Source organism: Pneumocystis jirovecii, assembly GCF_001477535.1.
Source record: "Pneumocystis jirovecii RU7 chromosome Unknown supercont1.12, whole genome shotgun sequence".
NCBI lineage: Eukaryota > Fungi > Ascomycota > Pneumocystomycetes > Pneumocystales > Pneumocystaceae > Pneumocystis > Pneumocystis jirovecii.
Genome location: NW_017264786.1, coordinates 252376 through 268155, shown reverse-complemented (window position 1 = coordinate 268155; position 15780 = coordinate 252376). Strand labels below are relative to the sequence as shown.

The 15780-nt window shown below is 27.0% G+C and overlaps 7 protein-coding genes across 7 annotated transcripts; 2 read left to right on the top strand and 5 right to left on the bottom strand.

The window, feature by feature from the left end:
• Positions 1-65: 65 nt before the first annotated feature.
• Positions 66-862, top strand: T551_02729 (uncharacterized protein; the record flags this gene model as incomplete). Its single annotated transcript, XM_018374992.1, has 4 exons — positions 66-141; positions 184-192; positions 235-644; positions 689-862. 4 exons carry the CDS (start codon positions 66-68, stop codon positions 860-862), a joined length of 669 nt encoding a protein of 222 aa, XP_018228872.1.
• Positions 863-1037: 175 nt separating this feature from the next.
• On the bottom strand, positions 1038-4088 carry T551_02728 (uncharacterized protein; the record flags this gene model as incomplete). The annotated part of the gene is made up of 14 exons (XM_018374991.1): positions 1038-1252; positions 1293-1477; positions 1524-1675; positions 1729-1898; positions 1950-2111; positions 2159-2950; positions 2999-3076; positions 3121-3217; positions 3265-3425; positions 3468-3515; positions 3557-3617; positions 3670-3767; positions 3815-3911; positions 3960-4088. The coding sequence occupies 14 exons, from the start codon at positions 4086-4088 to the stop codon at positions 1038-1040; spliced, it is 2445 nt and encodes an 814-aa protein (XP_018228871.1).
• Positions 4089-4548: 460 nt separating this feature from the next.
• T551_02727 (U2-type spliceosomal complex subunit CWC24) lies at positions 4549-5346 on the bottom strand (the record flags this gene model as incomplete). The annotated part of the gene is made up of 2 exons (XM_018374990.1): positions 4549-4614; positions 4660-5346. 2 exons carry the CDS (start codon positions 5344-5346, stop codon positions 4549-4551), a joined length of 753 nt encoding a protein of 250 aa, XP_018228870.1.
• Positions 5347-5949: 603 nt separating this feature from the next.
• T551_02726 (triglyceride lipase ATG15) lies at positions 5950-7373 on the bottom strand (the record flags this gene model as incomplete). The annotated part of the gene is made up of 5 exons (XM_018374989.1): positions 5950-5991; positions 6038-6256; positions 6307-6558; positions 6605-6751; positions 6795-7373. 5 exons carry the CDS (start codon positions 7371-7373, stop codon positions 5950-5952), a joined length of 1239 nt encoding a protein of 412 aa, XP_018228869.1.
• A 2241-nt stretch (positions 7374-9614) lies between these two features.
• Positions 9615-11592, bottom strand: T551_02725 (uncharacterized protein; the record flags this gene model as incomplete). The annotated part of the gene is made up of 7 exons (XM_018374988.1): positions 9615-9662; positions 9702-9851; positions 9893-10343; positions 10392-10527; positions 10572-10923; positions 10965-11336; positions 11389-11592. The coding sequence occupies 7 exons, from the start codon at positions 11590-11592 to the stop codon at positions 9615-9617; spliced, it is 1713 nt and encodes a 570-aa protein (XP_018228868.1).
• A 535-nt stretch (positions 11593-12127) lies between these two features.
• T551_02724 (uncharacterized protein) lies at positions 12128-14178 on the bottom strand (the record flags this gene model as incomplete). Its single annotated transcript, XM_018374987.1, has 10 exons — positions 12128-12186; positions 12226-12636; positions 12675-12800; positions 12842-12970; positions 13015-13407; positions 13457-13573; positions 13620-13745; positions 13798-13929; positions 13970-14104; positions 14145-14178. The coding sequence occupies 10 exons, from the start codon at positions 14176-14178 to the stop codon at positions 12128-12130; spliced, it is 1662 nt and encodes a 553-aa protein (XP_018228867.1).
• Positions 14179-14389: 211 nt separating this feature from the next.
• T551_02723 (uncharacterized protein) lies at positions 14390-15738 on the top strand (the record flags this gene model as incomplete). Its single annotated transcript, XM_018374986.1, has 5 exons — positions 14390-14427; positions 14472-14632; positions 14670-15127; positions 15168-15314; positions 15358-15738. The coding sequence occupies 5 exons, from the start codon at positions 14390-14392 to the stop codon at positions 15736-15738; spliced, it is 1185 nt and encodes a 394-aa protein (XP_018228866.1).
• Positions 15739-15780: the final 42 nt, after the last annotated feature.

The window sequence follows — 15780 nt, the reverse complement described above, 5'->3', positions numbered from 1 at the left end:
ATTTGTTTCTACGGTAACCAAATCACCTTAGTAACACTCATAACAACGTAACTCATACATTAGATATGCAACACACACATACAGCAGCAGTTGACCGTTTTAAATGTTTATGGACATCTAATAAGCATCAAGTCAGGAAACGTAAGAAGATATTTAAGTAAAAAACAAACTAATATTGTCTAGGCTGGCACGGTAATTTTTTTTTTTATTTTAACATAAATTAATATTTTTTAGATGGATTTCTTAATTTTCATCGATTTAATTTTAGAGCAATGCTTTATGATAAAGAAAATACACTGGTTGATGATTTGTTTATGCCTAAACAATCTGTTGTTTCAGGCAACCAAATAGAATTTGATCACCATTTGGTTTCTGTTGAAGATGCATTAGGAACCACTTATACAGATATTTCATCACTATATACACGTAATCATAATATTGCTGGAACGAAAGAAAATATTAAAATGCCACAAAAATTGCCATGTTCACGCAAATCACTAAAACAACAGCAACTGAGACAATCATTACCAAAACGATCAACATTTTCTACTACAAAATCTAGAAAAACCAATACATTTATTAGTACAACTGATATAGAAAATAACACAGATATTCCAGTAAAAATAAAAGCAACAACTCGAAAGGTAGAGAAAACAAATAAAAATAAAATACTAAACACTTTTACTAGCACCATTCAACGCAAACCATTACTAAGAAAAAAGCAAAAGACCCAATCGTTGAAACTATCGATATAAAAAAATCACCTTTAGAACAGAGCGTTAAGCAAAAAGACATAAGTACAAAAGACATAAACGAAATATTTATATCAGATGATGAAGCGTATGATTTATTTTCTCAGTAATTGAAGTAGTTCAAAATAGTTATAATCACTACATACGAAATACTAGAAACGTAACTAACCGTATAAAATCCAAAATTATAGTAAAATGTCTTGCATCAAATATTTATTTATAAAATACAAAACCCAACCCTCTATAAATATACCTAATATACAAAAATCTCATTATTATTCTAGTCTACTCAGAACTCGTAGCCTTTTTAAAATTCCCAATAGAAATAGCAATCTTTTTCGGACTAGATTGAGGTGAAGTAGATTTTGCGTCAAAAGCAAAATTTCGTTTTGCACAAGTTAATAATCCCAAATCATCATCTTCATCTCGGTGCCGTTTTTCAGCAATTTTATCAGAAGACAGTGGAAAATCTGCATTATCATCATAGATATGATAGTCATCTATATTCTTAATGACATGATAAAATTATCATAGACTTACTTGAATCAGGTTTCTTATATACTTCAACATCATCATCAGGATAATCTACAAGTTTCTTTTCTTCAAAATTATCTAATTTTTCTATACCATCTTTATCTTCATCATCTGACGTATTAAAATAATTTTCCTCTTCAATATCAACATGTCTTGCATCCGACCATCTACCAACAGACGTATGTTTAGCACTCACAATTGTTAGTATAGTATAATTTGTCAATATTTTTAACTTACTCTTCCGTTTTAGAATTTTCAATCTCATGAGATTTATCATGATATTGTTCATATTTTTTAATAAGTTGATCAAAAATAGGAATATTATTTAAATTCTTAATTCTCTCTCCATTAGTTTCAATTAAATGATTAACAATACTTTTCATATTTTCCTATATCATATTTAATTTTTTTTCAAAAAAAACTAAATATGATAAATTCATACTTTTCTTATAACATCAAAAAATTCAAGACAGGCAGAACTTAAAAGATTATCACGATCATTTATCTCTATATAAGCCGAAAGAATAGGGCTAAATAGATTGTTTTTGATAAAATGTCGACTGTAAAATTCATCATTAAGACCAATACATGTTCTAAAATACCGTAAAGAAGCTTAAAATATTAATCACATGCATATATGTATAAACTAATATTTAATCCTACCAAGACGTATATATTTTTCAGGAAATGTAAATAAGCTAGCTATTTTGCATGAAATATTAGTTGATAAAATAAAAAATTTACTACGAAATGAGTGTACTTTAACAAAAAAACACAAAAGTTCACATAAATACATTAATAATGTAGATGATATAGAGTCAATTTCTAAAAATATGCTTAAAATCATACTATTCATAATATCATAAACACACCTTTTGTTGGTAAATCTAATTTCAAAATAGGCTCAAACAAAAATTTAGCGGACTTATCATAAAATAATTGCAAGAATTTATCCGTATCAGATACACTAGATTTTTGTAAAGATATATCAAATTTTGAAATTGAATCAAGAGAAATAGAAGTAGGATCCATTAAAACTCTAATTGTTTCATATATCTGAACTTTAATACCAAGGTCAGATTCATAATGGAGTAAATCAATTAAAACATCTAAAAGCGACTTATCATTTATGTTGACTTGATCTAAAATAAACGATCGTACAAGCGAAGGATCATATTCAATAATTGCCATTAATATTTCTGCACCAGCTATACATATTGAGGATTCAGAATAAAGCGCAAAACGGACAACATCAAATAAACTATTAGCTACAAGCGTTGTATACAAAGATACGCGTGATGCACTTTGAAGCGTTTTTCCAACATTACAGATTTGATTAATAAAAATAACAGCATCAAACTTACGTTTCAATTCAACAGAATCATCCTTAAAGAGTCCAAAAAGCTCTTTAAGGAATTCATCATTATGTTGAAAATGCTGAACAATATCCACTTGATTAAAAAATATCAATGTATTTAGAATAGAAAATGTTAAATCATCTATAACCCTAGCAAGAACAACATCCTTCAAATATTGTAAACGGAATGTTTGATGAATTTTGTTCCGTATCTCTGTATTTTTGATATCAACTACTTGTTTAAATTTTGATGTATCAGATAAATATTCACGATAATTTGCTTTATATGTAGTAAATTCAGAATCATCTATAAAAATTAAAAATAAATAAGGAAATAATTATAAAAAATATTCACATTCAAGAATTCCAACCACTCCCAAAATAATATCATCTCTTAAAATGTATTCAATAATTGCAGCATCATTAGTAAGAACTAATCTTGTTACAGAGATTCTATAAGAATCAAAGTATACAAACTTATATTTTTCATGATCGAACAAAGCAAGTGCAAATCATTCAAGATTTCTAAATCCTCACAAACATCTAAAAGTGAAATAAGTTGCGATATGTAATTCTATACCAATCAAAAATGCTATATCCTTTTGTAATTACAATGCATACTTCATTTAAAACAAATTTTGCTAAACTTTCTTTCCCGAAAACCGTTTGATTTGCTTTCAAAATCATTGCATCAATCTCTACAAGATTGGAAAGCTCAGGTGCCGGCAAAATCACAGGACTCGATGGGTTTTGTTTGGTTACGTCATCAGAAAAAAATTCATCTTGAAATAAGAAAAAAAATAAAAAAAACAAACATACCTTACCCACATGATCATCTATTTGAGACTCCAAGTCCAGTGGTTTCAATACTTCTAAAATATTTAAGACATAGCAAAAAAAATATACTAAATACCAGACGTAGCTAACAGTGTCTTCCTAACTTCATTCAAAAAATTCCTAGTACACCAATTAATCTATATTTCCAAAAAGGCCGTTAAAAAGAGCACAAAAAGACTCTTAACGGACAAAACCAGGGAAATACCACATCTCATCACATCCGTCTACCTCTTGAAAACTTAATGCAATATCAGTTCCATCCAATTCTTGCCATACAATTAACGTTTCTACCATAAGTCATATACTGCACACAGATAGCACAAAACAAACATACTTTGCTGTATTTGATATAAATCCTCACATACAATTTTGCTCCTCAACAATACTTGTTCTATATTAGTTTCTGATTTAACCACAAAATAGCCATCCATCTATATATAAATAAACCTTCAGAACTTTAAAAATATCCTTTCAAAGACCTCATTCTCAATTACTGCTGTACAATATCCTGTTCCACAATCATGCCAATTATCATCACGCATCTCATAAACCTTAACTCTACGCGGTAATTTTGGAATTTTAACATCTTTTAATACTTCTAATGACATTTCTAATGCAATTTATTCATTTCAATCGTATATATATAACACATGTGCATACCAAAAGACTTCTTCACTCTTTACAAATACTTGATTTTATACCAGATTTTCACTGGAAAAACGTCTTCAACTTTCCTATATATAAATATAAATAGTTATTCTTAAGATCTGCTCAATTAATCTCTGTATATCTGTAAAATATCAACATTTTAAGACTATTTATGTCGTTTATTCATTAACCAAAAATTTTGGTTTCTTGAAAATCGGCGATATCTCAAAAGTAAAGAGGAAACAAAAGAAGAGAAAAGAAAAGTATAAAAAAAGAATAATGAATGTATACGACATAAGAATAGCAAAATTATGTGCTTATTTGTGTTTTTGAAGGAATCAGAACAATAAAAGAAATAATATGTATAAAAAGAAGTGAGGATATAAAGAACAAAAGTTGAAAAGAAGATTTGTAAGAATACTATAGATCAGCAGACGGAGAAGAAGGGTGCTGGTGGGATAATGCCTTTTTCTTGGAAAGTTTTGCCTGTATTTGGAGTTAAAATATAAAAGAGAAAAATATAGGAAATACTTGAAGTTTTTTAGCCGCATTGAAAATACCAGAAGTGCCAGAACCGCAAATAATACAATTAGGATTTTTTCTATAACGTTTAATTGCACAAGGTTCACAAAAATAATGACCACATTTTGTAACAATAGGCTGAACGTATTCTTTTCTACAAATAAAACATGCAAAAGGAATATCCTCTTCATCACTAGAAGATTCTTCAGAGTGGCTGTCTAATTCTTTTGCCTGAATCACTGCTATACGTTTTTTGTGCTGAACCTCTTCCCATTCGCGATCAAGTTGCCACCCTGCTTTATAGTCTTCCCTATCATGAAGAAATTTACATGAATCACCAAAGCCACAAAACCCAGTCTGCTTATAGTCTTTGCACACGTCCGGTGCATAGTCAATAAACGTTGTTGGAACTACATGTCTTGCTTGAACAGGTCCAGGACGACTAATAACACGATCTGAATTTGCAGTAAGATTGGAAGCTATATTTGCAGAATCAACTGCACTATTAGAAGATGTATCTTGTATATCAGACAAAGAAGAGGCAGAAAAACCATTTGTTTGAGCTGTTACTGATTGCTTTGAGCGAATATTAATCTTCTTGGATTTTATAACAGTTTCTTCCTCGGATTCAGAATCATCCTCACGTTGCCTTACATTCTTTGCACGTCCTTTTCTAAAAAAAATAACAGGTTCCATAAACAATGTTTAATCCAGATATAGTTTTAGTTTTGCAATTTGTCCCAAAAGAGTTAATTTTATTTCTGCAGCGTTGGTCTTTCTTAAACATTTAAAAAACAAAAAAAAACACTAATATCCATAGACTACAAAAATACTAAGCACAATATCAGCATATTTTATTGCTATAAAAAATGTTTCATACATAAAATGAAATTAAAATATAACGTCAACGATCGCAGATTTGTATCGTTCGATTATACTCCAATATCTCCAATAACATATTCTTAATGAATAATTAAAATATTCATTTACTTATACATGAAACACTGTATCTAAATTAATAAAGCGCTATAGCATCTTATTTCAAAATATGTTTTTTGCCTATAGTGATAAAAATTACTTTCATATTATATTTGATAATATAACTTATTCATTTTTCAAAGATTAATATCTATCCCATACTAAACCAATCATAAGATTCTAAGGGATATATTTTTAATCATTTATTAATGTAATAAAAAATAATGATTTAAATTATAAAAGTAGACAATCATCTGAATTCCTTTTTTAATAAAAAACATATTAAAAAATTATATATACCTTCTTTGTATCGATATAAAGCTATTTTAAGTATTTAATACTTTTGTTATCAGTAATATTATCCTAATACGCGTTTATCATTTAATTAACTTATTAAGATAAAACATACATAAAAATTCCATTCAAGACAATCCATACAATCTTTCTGTGAAAAACATTTGGCAACATCTTTATAATCTTTAATTATATCAATCACCTGTCTAATTCGATGTGTACCAATCGCCACCCTCCAACCTTTATCGTTGACGACATCATAGATACACGAAAGACCACTACGACAACGTGTCTCCATTGCATATCCGCCATACCAGCATGTCGATGTTGGTCCCTTTTATTATAACAATCAAACACATTTCATTCATGATTAAGAATATTTACATTACATGTACCCATAAAAATAGGATCTGCTGTATGTCCAAAATGCCAAACATGAGACTCATTATCAGGAAGTCCAGGAGGAAGAGGCAAATGCAAACGCTTTGCAGCCAATTTTTCTCCAGGTGCTTCAAAGGTGACCGTTGGAAGACCAAACGTTAAACCGACTAAAGAGGACAATGCACCACCTAACGAATGTCCAACCATCCATATATTTGAATCAGGATAAACGTTAGAGACATTATAATAAATGTTCTTTCATAAAAATATAAACTTGGATTTTTTTTAAAAAAAAACTCACCAAAGCAATATTATAATAATGAGACTCATCCAAAAGCTCTTTTTCAAGACATTGCTGATCACAAGAATAAGCGCCATTAAAACAATCACAAACAGGTGTCCATGTCCAAGATACTCGGCCACAACAACATGAAAAAAGCAAATTATCCTAACCTTATTAATTACAAACACAAATCCTAAAATTCATTTACATTAATCTTATCCTTTGTACCTGTACTTATGTCATGGAGTCCAAAAAGTTCTGGACTCGTTCCTTTCAATGCAATAATTACTGTCTTATTTTGATTATCAGCAAAAACATGACCATGAAGAACATTTTTATCCCAAACATCATCATTTAATACATCTATTCCTTTACCAACTTCTATCCAATCACCTGTTTTTGGAATATCGATATAAGCATTGTTTGCAATTTCTGCCATACTAATAACAGTTTGCTTATCTTCAATATCAGGAATATCTACATCCTCTAAAATCCATTTAAAACCCAAGAAAGATAACTCTTTATTCTGATAAAATAGAAGATATTTATGGTAAGAATTTCTCGATTGGCGTGTCAAACGTCTAATCTTCATAGATTTTTTCATAATTCTAAGGGAATGTTTGTATGAAAATAAATCAAGTGTAGATAGCTTTTTAACGTTCAAAAAACGATATTTATGAATCTCCCCATTTATTCCAAATGAAAGAATGTGCTTTAAAGTAAATAATTCAGGCTTATTGTGTAAATTGAGTGAGTAAAGGCTGTTCCAAGAGTCTACAAAAATCATAATTCCGAAATATAAAAAAACAGGAAAAATAATAAAAACAAGAAGAAAAATGAAAACAATGGACCTAAAATGACGTAATTTTCTATTCCTTTGCATTATTTACTGTTTTTTTTTAAATTATATAAACTTTTGTAGATATAAAAGTACCCCAGACGTTATCGACATTAAGATTCTTGAAATATTACAAAGTAAAAAAAATCATTTAAATTCATAAGAATAAGGAATTGATCTTTAATATATTATAAAAGATATTATTTGAAAGATTTAAACCATATTTGTCTTTTTTTCCAAAAAAATAGTTTTCAAGTATCATAACAAGTCTATTTTATTTTTAGAAAGTCTAAGCAAAATTCGGATATAAGTAAAATTAACAATTTAAAAACATCTATCAGTAGTTATAAATAAAGAATATATATATATATAATATATAATATGAAATTTTCAGAAAAAAAAAATCCAAAAAAACTATTAACAAGTTCATACCAAATTATGATTTTTCTTTTCTTTTAAAATTTTTAATACTTTTAATCTAATCAACTATTTATACAAAACATACTTTATAATCAAAAATATTAGTTTAAAAAAATATTTATTCTAAAAAAATTTACAAAATCAACAAAATAATGTTTAAAAAAAAAATAAAACATACTAAATACATAAAATAAATACATAAAATATATAATCATATTTTAATGCTTAATAAAAGTAATATTAAATAACAAAACAAATCTTTTTTCTATAAAATATTCATAAACTAATAAGTCAAAAATAGTAAAATTTTAAATTTTAAACAAAAAAAGAATATATTCATGAAAAATATTAAATAATAAAGTCTAATACTACCTAAATAAATTAAAAATACGTCTAAAAATCAAAAGATTTTATATTTTAAATAGGTTTAATATTTAAAATCAAAATTAACTTTAATAATTAACGTTAATATAATTTATATTAAATATCCTATAACTTAAAAATAATTGTAAACAAATCCCTATACCAATAATAATTTTCTCTTTTTAATAACAAAGTTTTAAATTTAGTAAACCATAGATAATAAATCAAGTCCTTTCATACATAATTTATAGTATTATAAAAACAAGCATTAAATAACCAACTTCAAATATCCATTTTATTAAATCTGAATAAAATCTATTAAAATTCATAATATTTTACAAAATTAAAAATATTCAAAAATTTTCCAAAAATATTAAATTATATATATTTATTAACAAAATTTAATAAAATTATTTATCTCAGAAATTTTATATTTTATAGAGAAATATATATAATTATTTCAATATCAATCCCTAAGTATTCAAAAAAATATAATAATAGTAAAATTATCTTTAATCATTTATAAATAACTAATTTATCTAAAAAATAAAATTTATAATAAGTATGAAATAAAAATATATCATAAACAACCATAATCCTTACATATATATGTTAATAACAATACCTAATACATTTATAATCATTTTAGAGTCTTAAATAATACACAATAATTAATCTAAAATAAAAATTTATATAATTCAAACAAATTACAAACTATAAATCAAATATTTAATCCTCATAAAAATACATAGTTAACATACAGAAATAAAAATAGATTTTTAAAATACTTCTCTAAAAATATTCAAGAAATTTAATAATTATTTTTTAAAATTCATACATAATTATCAAAGAATATAAAGATATTCTAATAAAAATAAACTTATTTTAAATGATAATAATAAACTCTAGAAATTGAAAATTATTGAATGTTAAAAAATTAACGATAAAATTATTTTAATAATTTCAATAAAATATACAAATTCTATAATTAACACTGCAACATAACAAACATAATAAAACTTTCAAATATATCCAATTATGATCCATATTTATAGACAAATGATCCATTTTAAATAAATTATCAAAATACCAATATAAATGAATCATTATTTAAATATATAAGCTATTGAAGAACGAAAAAAAGCATTATGTTAAAGCCATTTTAAATTCTCATAATACTTTAGTAACCATTTTCTAATACATTTAATATAAAGTTTTAGTTTATTTCGCGGTTTAAACGAAATAAAATGCAATTATTCTACTAATATTAATTTTTTAAATTTAGCATTTTAAAAAATAACTTAAAAACATATAATCAACCAATTTCTCATTTAATAAGCTTAAAAAATATATTTTAAAAAAAGTTAAAAATTAACGATAAAACCTTTTTAAAATTTATCATTACTGTTATTCATATTCAAACCCAGAACGTGCATTTTCAAGTATTTCAAGTTTCTAAAAAATAAATAAAAAAAAAAAAAAATATATAAAAACCTTTTTTTGAAGCAATATTTCTTGGTCCAGCAACTCCATAGCTATAACTTTAAAAGAGTCAATTTTTTCTTCATGTATTCTATCTATTTCAGCCATAATAATATTAAAAATAGTATCATAACGCTGTCTCAATTCTTCAAAAGACTCATTCTAGAATATATTAATATAATTAATAAATAAATGTCATATACATCATGCATAGGATCAATTTTATCAGCATATAAATATTTTTTTAAAGTAGCTAAATAAATTTTATATAAAAATGTAGTATCTTTTGCAGGTTGTTTCCATTCATTCAATTGAGCAGTAATTTTTTCAGAATGTTTGATTGCCCATAGTTTACAAATATTGGAACAAGAAATTAACGCATCAGAAGTTATTTTCAGTATATTCGTTAATTTTTCACACTTTGAACATTCATCTTTATGGCACCAAATATTCCTAGAACTTGAATCACTGCTATTAGTGCCAGAAAAGTTATGTTTAGATACTAATTTAAGAATATTCTGCCCGAATAATTTCAATTTATCTGCACCTGTGTGTATGGAATATCTCAAGTTCCGAAAGCTATTAATTATAGAAGGAACATGACGATCTAAGGAATTAATATAACATGAAAACGCATACAATATAGGCGCATCTCTAAAGATTAATTTAGTCTTTTTCCAAAAATAAAACACAAACACAGACCCTTCATCTACATTAAAGTCAGGATGATAGACATTTTCAAAAAACTTTTGACCAACAATCAAATCATTATCATGTTCTTTCATTTTTTCAGCAAATTCAAGAGAATCTTCACAGGTCAAAAAAGTAGCTAGCAAATCTTTCATTTTTTAACCAAAGGACGTAAACAATAAAACAAAATACCTGAATATCTAGCAACAGGATGCTTTACCACACGTTTTATATATCTTTCTAAACTCGATCTTCTTCTTTCCAAAAATTCATCATTAAATCTGTGCGTTATTTGCTTTTCAGGAAACTTTGGCCATACCAGCAATGAATACTTTTTCAAAAGCTTATTGTGAAACCATTGAAATTGACTATAACGTCTTTCTACAGTAACTTTAATAATACCAAGACTATTTTTATTCGTAGGAAAACATGATGTAACTTTATATGTAACATGACTTTTTAAGTAGCTAGGGAAAATTTTCTTTTGCGGATCATGAACAAAGACATCAAATATTCCTACTTTACTTTTCCATTTAGGACCATCCTTATAATCAATTAAATTTCCTTAGAATGAAAAAAGCTTACTTCTATATAATGTATATCCGCTTCAGTTATATATTTTTTTTGAGGATTCTTTATATAGTCTAAAGAACCCAAAGAATTAGAAATAAAGAAATCTTCTGTGCCAGTTGTTGCAAAAGTAAGTAATCTATTCAGTGTTTTTCGCACAAAACATGGTTGTAAAGGTATATAAGTTTTAAAATCAGAATAGGATTGATATAAATATTCAGATTCACTTCTATTTCCAAGAGTAAAAGCATTTGAAGAATCTTTATCTATAACATTCTCTTGAAATGATTCAGTAGCTATAAATTTTGATGCTGTTTCCATAAAATTCACAATATCAATACTTTCAGAACCCGAATCAAATATTTCAGAAGATGAATCCATCAAATACTGCATAAAAACAAAATATAAGTCTTTATTTCAACAACAAAAATTATCCTACAATAAGATATTCTTGAGGAACTAAACCCTTTTGCGTAGGATCTCGTTTCAAAGCAGCAAAAGCCCATATATCGTCAACTTCAATGTCATCAACAATCACGTATTCACCAGCTGTTAAAGAAAGCTCATTATATTCCTTTTGACCATTAAAATCATAAAGTGCCCTTGCTACTTTAAATGCTAGTTTTTTGTCACCGTTTGCCATCAATAAAAAAAAATTCAAGAAATATTCAAATAAAAAAATAATACTTTTAAAAGCCGATTAGAATATTCACTTTTTTTTTAAAAAATGTTCATTATATTATTCAATAAACAACAGTAACGAAATAATCATCGAGTCAACACTACTATTATTAGAAGAAATATCAATTATTTAATAAATTCCTAAATACTTAAAATGCAGTCTTTTAAATCCCTAAATAACCCTTTTTTTTATATATCACAAGAAAGGTTGCTACAGCAACCCAAAGCTTAAACATATTAATAAATACTGAAACAATAAATCCCTTAACAAATGAAGCCATATTATCCAAAGATAGACATTAAAATCAAAACTTAAAACACCTGTGCATTCTTTTTTAAATTAAAAATTCCAATCTTTATCTGTAATATAAAAAAATATTCATCAATATATATTTTAAATGAATTAACATCCTTTTTTAATTTAAAATTAGTACGAAAAATAGCAAATTTATTTAAAAAAAGTTAATTCAAAAATTCATAAAAATGTGAAAAACAAACTAATTAATATCTTGTTTCAAAGACAAAAGCGCTGATTTTATTGACTCATTTTCAAGCTCTAACAATAAGAATTATATAAAAAATAAAATCAAAATACCTTGATTTACTGAAAAGAGAAGAATTTGAATATTGTCACGTATATCCTTTGCTCCAGTTCGCCCCAATTCAACAAGAGTATTCAATATATTTTCATCTTGTATGAGATTAATTGCATTTTTTCTAAGCTCTTCCTCAGAAGACCGAGCAATCAACACAAGAGCAAAAATTGCGTCTGTACGTATGATAGGATATTTAGTTTGAGTAATCATATCCTTAAAAATATCTTCAAAACCAGTATAAGATGCTATTTTTTTTTCAATATCAAATAATTTAAACTTATTAATAGTACGAATCATACTAGAAAGAGCTCTAGACGCTTCCATTATTATAAAATTATCATCTGTTTTTTTTCGAAGTTCTAACAATTGCTCAAAAACGCCAGAGTTAACAGAAAAAGAAGCATTTTTCTCTAAAAAGATTAAAAATATACAGACAAAAAAACAGTACCTTCATCAATAATTAATTGCCTAAATATAGAAACAGCCAAGTATTGTATTGATTTAAGATCATGAGAAAACAATTTCATACATAAATCTATAGCACCTGCTTCTCCAATTTTGAATTTATTATTTTCTAGTTCTGTTAGTCATGTACCAATACAAATGACTTTATACTAGTTATAGATAAATTTTTTAAAAATCCTGCACTTGAATAGATAACTTTCGGATTGTCTAAAGAATTAATAATGTTAATTAACTTTTCATGTAAATTTAATTCATGAACAAAATAAATACAAATTTTGTCTAAATAACTTTAATATTGATATTTAAACGAAAAAATAAAATACCTGTTCGTGCTAAGTTTCCAAGCATCACACAACTACACACTATCAAAGTACCAAAAGAATCAACGTTAAGGTGGCCTAAAAGCATATCCATTATAGGTTTATTGTTTAGAATAAGGTCCACATAGTCATAATTTGCAGCTATTTCTCCAAACAAATTAATTAACACAGAAATAATACTCTTATTCTCAGAATTGAAATGCTCTTGAAAAGGTACCACACGATAAAAATAATTAAGTAATTCATATATTTTTCCTGATTGCACCAATTCCAATTGTATATCATTCTGTGGCAGAAACATAAGAATAATGGAAAATATGTCAACAACATTGTCAGAATGAAATTGAATAATTGACAAAAAATGCATAAAACAATCAGTATCATATTTTTTTGTTTCTTTGGACATTAAACAAAAATTCCTAGCTATGTATACTTTAAACATTACCTCTAGACATCAACCATCCTATAATTCTTGCTAATATATCAAAGTTGGTATTTGGATTCGAGAATTTAAGGATCTTTGAAAGTGCATCCTTTTTTTCAAGTCTTTCTGTCACCAAATCTAAAGAAAGTAAATAAATAAAAATACCAACCGAATAATTTCAAACCAGAATCCATGCATAAATTCAACAATGATGTAAGAGAAACAGTAGAAACATCCGAGTCTTTGTGATTCAAAAACTCCAAAAAGACATCTTCTCCTGACAAATCCACTACTCTTTTTCTATTCTCAGCTATCATACTTGTATAAAAATAGACCAATATTAAACATTCATTTAAACTCACCATGATCAATACAACAATTGCCAATAACCCTTAAACACTGAACAACAAGCCCAGGAGGAATGTCTTCTCTATTCCTGACAACAGAAAACAAAAACTTTATGTATGTTTCTCCAATATGTTCCCTATTTTCCACTAAAACTTAAAACTACCGCAAAAAAGCGGAAAAAAATACTTTCTCTTGCAAAATCTCCAATAGAACGGATAGAACTCAGCAAAGCCTCATAGATACTCTCATCCAAACGCATTTTAAGCCATTCTTCATATAATTTCTGAAGCTTTTCGAGCACTATCCATTTATCATTGGAACCTAAATTTATCAGTTTTTCTAGCAAAAAAACAAGTATTACTATAAATATGTGTTTCTGATCTTTCATTTTGCATAATTAAGCTTCTTTATCACCTATTTTAAGCTCTTCTTCCTCTTCAAAAAGCTCAACATAAATTTAGTCACTAACCGCTACTTATCACAATAAGCGCTACCGTAACAACATAATCTAGATATTCCGATCAAAGAGTAAAAATAACACAAAAGTATATAAAAGTCAAAAAAAAACATATTTTTTAAAGATTTTTAAGAAAATACACTCTAAAAATGCCATCAAGACGTCAAGATTATATTTCATATATTAGGTTATTTTTATAGTGCTTTTGAAGGGAAAATTAATGTATTATAGGTACCAAAATCAATTGCCATTGCCACCATTTGCGCCAAAAATGCTTAATATACCTATTCCACTGAATAAATACACAGAAACATCATATTTATCACAATTAATTCAGGAAGAACCAATTCATATAGAATTAGACCCGGAATTAGGCATGCCACTGGATTTAAGTATAATTCCAGGGGTTTTTGAGGGAATCTATGATAGTAGAAGCCTCTTATTCAAAAGTTAGACCTTATGAAGCATTAGATTTGCATGATAATGCAGAAAATGTAAAATTGGATCCAAAGGATATAGCATTGTTGAAAGAAGTTTCTTCTACGCCTCAGAGGAATTCTACGGGTGTATCTTTTCTGCGCCGTACAGAGTATATTTCTTCAGAAGGTGCTAAAAACACAATAAAAACAAAAGGACATGATTTCCGATCAGTGAAATCAGATAATTCAGAGAACAATAAATTTGAAAACCCGGAAAAACAAGTCGAAGCGATTGAAGCAATGTTTGAAGATGCTTCTAAAGACCTGTCGTCGTTTACACACCCTCATAGAAAATATCTGACTGTTGTTGATTCATTTCCTGTGTTTCCTGATATAGATGTTTCAGATCAACAGTTCTTATTGATGAAATTCACAACGGATCCTGGACAAAAAACTATTTCTTCAGAGGTAAGCCATAAGAACTATGAAAGAAGCACTGAAGAGTTAGCCATCTGCTGACTGTCGGTTGGATCTAGCACTATTTATGCCTGTTTCTGAAAGAGGAGAAGAATGGCTAGCATATTATTTGGCAGAAGAAGACTCATATTTTCAACTAAAAGAAACACTTAAAAATCAAAATTGCGAAGAAAACAAAGTAATGTACTCAAAATTCAATTTAATGATATTTAAACTATTAGACACCTTTTTTGTATAATCATATTCGTAATTATGATACAATGATGCATATTAACCAAACACCTCTTGACGAAGTTGTACTTGTTTTTCGAAATGATGCTACATCAGACATTAAAAAAGGGGCATTCTATTCACCTATCTATGCAAAATCTACTTTAAAAAGACGAAGATCAAAAATCCCAAATGAAATGATCAAAAATTTAAATGTATCAAATATAGAGTTGAGGCTAAGACCTTTAGATGAAGAAGAAAACAAAGAAAGGAAAAGACATTGCTCTACAATTGACCCATATAACTATCCCAATGATAGTAAGGAAATAGAACAAGAAGAAAACATAGAAACAACAGACATAAAACAGGAAATATCCAAAAATGAAAATTAAACCATTTGTCTTAATTTTTATACATGCATACTAGATTAAAAA